The sequence below is a fragment of the Mus pahari genome, unplaced genomic scaffold, assembly GCF_900095145.1.
Source record: "Mus pahari unplaced genomic scaffold, PAHARI_EIJ_v1.1 scaffold_13771_1, whole genome shotgun sequence".
Taxonomy (NCBI): domain Eukaryota; kingdom Metazoa; phylum Chordata; class Mammalia; order Rodentia; family Muridae; genus Mus; species Mus pahari.
This window is the reverse complement of record NW_018392025.1, coordinates 1-4,695: the sequence shown is the minus strand read 5'-3', so window position 1 is coordinate 4,695 and position 4,695 is coordinate 1. Positions and strand designations below refer to the sequence as shown.

The 4,695-nt window shown below is 45.2% G+C and overlaps 1 gene segment (V, D, J or C); it reads right to left on the bottom strand.

Annotated features, from left to right (window-relative positions):
• Positions 1-1,614: 1,614 nt before the first annotated feature.
• On the bottom strand, positions 1,615-2,222 carry LOC110314809 (the record flags this gene model as incomplete). The annotated part of the segment is given in 2 exon segments: positions 1,615-1,941; positions 2,123-2,222. Coding segments are annotated over 2 exon segments (379 nt in total), but the record flags the coding sequence as incomplete, so codon positions are not given.
• Between the last annotated feature and the right edge of the window lie 2,473 nt (positions 2,223-4,695).

The window sequence follows — 4,695 nt, the reverse complement described above, 5'->3', positions numbered from 1 at the left end:
ATATTTATCTTTTATTTTTGAGATTATAACATAATCACATACATCAATCCTCCTTGTCATCTGTCCAAAGCCTTCCATATATTTCTCCTTGCTGGTTTTGAAAGTCACAGGTTCTTCTTTCATTAGTAATTGTTATATATGTATGTATATACATATTTATTCCTAAATCAGTATTGGATAACTAGTTGGTGTGCTCATCTCACGGGAAGACTATTTCCCCACCATCAGCATCCTTGGTTTCCAGTAGGTCATTGTCTAGAACAGAGACTGTGCTTTCCCAATCTCCTTTAGCATGTCTGTGACTGTTGCATTTCTCATGTTGGCGAGACCTCTTCTGTGCAGCTTCCAAAAATCGCAGGAGACACAATTATGCAGCACACTCTGACCCTCTGATTCTTGCCATCTTTCCTCCTGTCTTCTTCAGTGTTTTGTGAGCCTTAGCAGTAGCAGGGGTTATACTGTAGGCACACCCACTATTACTAGGCTCCACAGCCTTGATTTGTTGTGGTTTTCTGCAATGGCCTCCATCTTCTATTAAAGTCACCTACACCTACCACTGTACTAAACCAGACAATCCCTAACTGCACTCTAAGCATTTGTCCTTATCCCATACACGTCCATTGAGAGAGTCTGCACTCTAACTGCACTCTAAGTATTTGTCCTCATCCCATACACCTCCATTTAGAAAGTCTGCTCATTTTGCTCTTTATAGAAGGAGTCAATCATTCTCTTTCATCAAGTTGAAAAGGTTTTTTTAAAATATTCTATTTAAAGCTATTTGAAATATGTGTACATATTGTTTAAATTAAAAATATGTTTTGAGTACGGTTTCATACTCCCTAGTGTATTTTCTTAAAGATGTTCAGATCTCTACTGAAAAATTTCAAATTAATGATGCCTAAAGTTAATAAATGAAAGCTAACCCACAGTAATGAATTAGGTGATTCAAAAATCACTGTGGCTGACACTGTTCTGTGGGAAATTAGTTCTGGGTTGTGTAAGGAAGCTAATTAGGAATGGTTCTGTGAGTGAGTTAGCAACAGCCTTCCTGCATGGCTTCTGTTTAGATCTCTTGTTTNAGTTCCTGCCTTAATTAGCACCAATGGTGAACTATGACCTGGAAGTGAAAGCTAAGTAAATCTGATCACCTTCTAGGTTGCTTTACTCAGGGTTTTATCACAGCAGCAGAAAGGCTACGAGAGCAGCCAACTATCTGTGCATTCTGCATCTTACATGGTTCAATGTTTTCGCTGTTGCTGCTGTTTGATTTCTCCTCACTAACCCTGACCCTGTCCACAGCAGTTCTACCTGGAAGCCTGCCTCTGCCTTTCATTCCTTTTTCTCCTCAATATTTATGAGCTCTGCACACTGTGGTTTAAGTGATCACATTAATTCTATCCTCCCATCAGCGTCTCTGCTAGTTCTAAGATAGACATTTATGCTTTGAGAGGGTCTGTATATGGAGCAATGGAGATAAAGACCAATGTCCTGACCCTACAAGGACAAAAACTCACCTGAGGTTACAACTTTACCAATACAGGAAAGGTATAATAACCCAGACAGATATTCTTTGTGGCTTCCCGATGTGTTGTGACTGCAAAGGGCCACACCCACCCAGCTGAAGGTTTGTGTGTGGGCTGCAGGTGTGTGGGGAGCACTGTGGGTCCATAGCACAGAGATAAGTGCCTGAGTCAGTGGTCTGGGAGGAGGAAATGTGCAAAGAGCTGCGACGTTCTTCAATGACTGTTGTGGATGTCAGTCTCCCACTCTGCTTTGTCCCAGAAGGATTGTAGAACAGGCTGACGAGGCTTCCTCCAGGACGTTGGTAAAACCACTGCATACTGTTCAAAGCTGTGGAAAAGTTGCACTGCAGCTCTGCATTCTCCCCCTCCTGCAGAACCAAGGACACGGGACTCTGCTGCACTTGCTGCCCTTTCACCCCTGATTAGAAACAGAGAAAGAGACACAGATGGCTGTCACTACAGTGTCCACAGAGCCCTGAGCACCCCCATGTCCTCTGAAAAGGTGGGAACTCTGCAGGACTCCTGAGCTGCTCCCCCCACCCCTCCATGTGCTGAGCCAGATACTATCAGGTGCCCTGAATTCTGACAGCCAGACTCACAGCAAGGCTGGGTGCACAGAAGCCCCAGCAGAGAGCTCAGCAGCCTCTTCATGGTGCTTGTGTGGCTGCTGGAGACAGAAGCAAGTAACCAGCCCCTGGGCTGTGGTGTCAGGGTGGCTGCTGATGTGTCCCCTCCTTCTTCTGCAACCAGTCAGCTCCACCCTCCACCCAGCAACCCTGGCTGGCCACACACCCTTCTGAGTTCCCTCCCAGCCTTCAGAGCCTATAGCTCCTCCCAAATCAGCCTTACCTAGAGCCTGGGTGGGGAACAGCAAGGGGAGATGGGCATTCTGAGATGACCCTTGGGTTGTTTGGAGTTAGGAAACCATGAGAAAGAGAGGACTATGTCATTCGAAGAGAATGTGCCTCAGCTGTGTACAGATCCTGGAATTCTCAGGAAAAAAGCCCATAGTTTTAACTCAGGAAACAGGTGTATGTTCTAAAAACTAAAGACCTCTTATTGGCACCTGAAAGATGGCTTAGAGGTTAAGGGTATTTTCTTTCCTAGAGGCCTTAGCTCCCTTGCTAGCATCCACATCAGGTGACTCACAGCAACCTGTCATCCAGCTCCAGGGAATCAGATGCTGTCTGTGGTCCTCTTCAGAACTTGTACATGGGTACCAGAAGTTTACACAGACACACACTCATACACATTACCAAGAAAAGAAAAGCCTTCACCTATGAAATGATTTAAATGAGATCATTGCAGTAGAGAAAGAACCAGGAACATAAAGATATAACCAAGTGTACTGGTTTCCTAGCTTAGCAATGCATTTTAAAGTGTGGCATACTCCTGCAACAGTCATGAGGTGTTTCTAAATGCTGTTGAAAAATGGGACCCTAAAAGAAAGAAGTGCACTGGGGGAACCTAATGTAGGAGCGCTGCATTCCACAGGGCAGCAGCATGGTGTGCTGACAGCAGGAAACACTGTGCTGTGCAGAGGAATGTGTTGTAAAGCTTTACCATAAAGAGACTGGATGAGAAATGAGACTAGCGATAAAAAACCAACCACATAATCTGAACCTAAATAGCTTACAGCCCACCTCATGACCTCTGAGTCTGTCACAGTCTCAAACAGTATTAAAACAAGGAATGATTTCTACTTTGATCAGAATCCTATAGCATAATTAGGGTAAAAGTTTCCTCTTGGCTAAAAGTGTTGTTTCTCAAGAATCTGATCGTTCCAATTATAAACAAGCAAATGGTAACTAAGAGCGATCCCATAGGAATGAAGTACTTGCCAAAAGTCTACTTTCTCTGTACTGTTGTCTTCATAAAACATGCCAATTCCGTGAAAGTGCCTGAGGCTGGGACCCTGGTCTCTTACTCTGCAAGCTTCAGGGTGTGTACATCTATGCACTTGTGACTTAGGGCAGAGGAACACTCAGCTCCCTCAGTCTCATTGTCAGGGGATCCTCAGGTGGGACAATTTTCATCCTTCCTGACTCAGTTTGAAAGTCCTCCATGCCAGAGACAGGATAATTTCCCGGTGGGAGCTTCAGGAGCTGCTGGGGACCCAAGTGAGGATGTCACACATGGAGGGAAGGACCCTGAGAGACAAGGGATGAGCAGCTGCCCCTCAGCTCCAGAGCAACTGCTGCACATGCACAGATACAGCCATCAGGTTGGGGCGCCCCTGGGCTCTGCATCCTCATCAGTGCTGTTTGGAAATCTCAGCCACAGAAGAGTGTCTGTTCAGAGTGAAGCCACACAATGTTCTTTCTTTGAAGATGGACTGAAGCAGAGTGACACTCAGAGCTCTCCAAGCTTCAGGATGCACAGCAAGGTCACCAAGATGAGCAGGAAGCAGCTCACTCCTTCCTGAGAGATTCCCAGGAAGCAAATGAAGCCTGAAGAATAGGAGAGGCAGACAGAGCTTGCTCTGGGTTTAAGGAGGTTTAGATACCTTCATCCTAGGAACATTGGAAGGACAATGAGGAAGAGACACTTTCTCTCCCTTGGCCTGCCTCTGACATCTGGGTAAAATGTGTGCTGTCAGAACATACTGAGGCATTGGAAGAGGTTTTAAAGAACAATTTGATAAATTCATATAAGAAGATAATGTATTCAGACCAAATCCACCAGCACCCTGCTCCTGGTACAACTCCTCTCAGAACCCACTATATACCACTATAGTGGTATATACCACTATACCACTACATACCACTATATACCACTCCCCCTGACAAAGCCAGGAAACTAGAAAATAGGGCATTAGGGGGAAAAAGAAAGTTAAGAGTACAAAATAGGATAGTAGAACGCAGATAGTTTAATGTCAAAGGGGGCATGAAGAGGGCTGTATAAGCAGAGAGCAGAGCAGGATGGCAGGACAGAACTAAGACAGAGGTTTGAGTGAGTTTATTCTGATCAGTGAGAAAGACATTTATGTTTTAGAAGGTGTCATTTGTAGGCCCAATAGAGACATGAGAAGTTCACTGTGGGGAGCCGCCCTCACATTCGCCATTACAAGATNGCGCTGATGTCCTGTGCTCTAACAAACAAACAAGGCAGCTGCGCATGTGCTGGGTAGATTTCCATTCCCTTGTGCCCTGCCTTTCCCGTGGCGTCATCT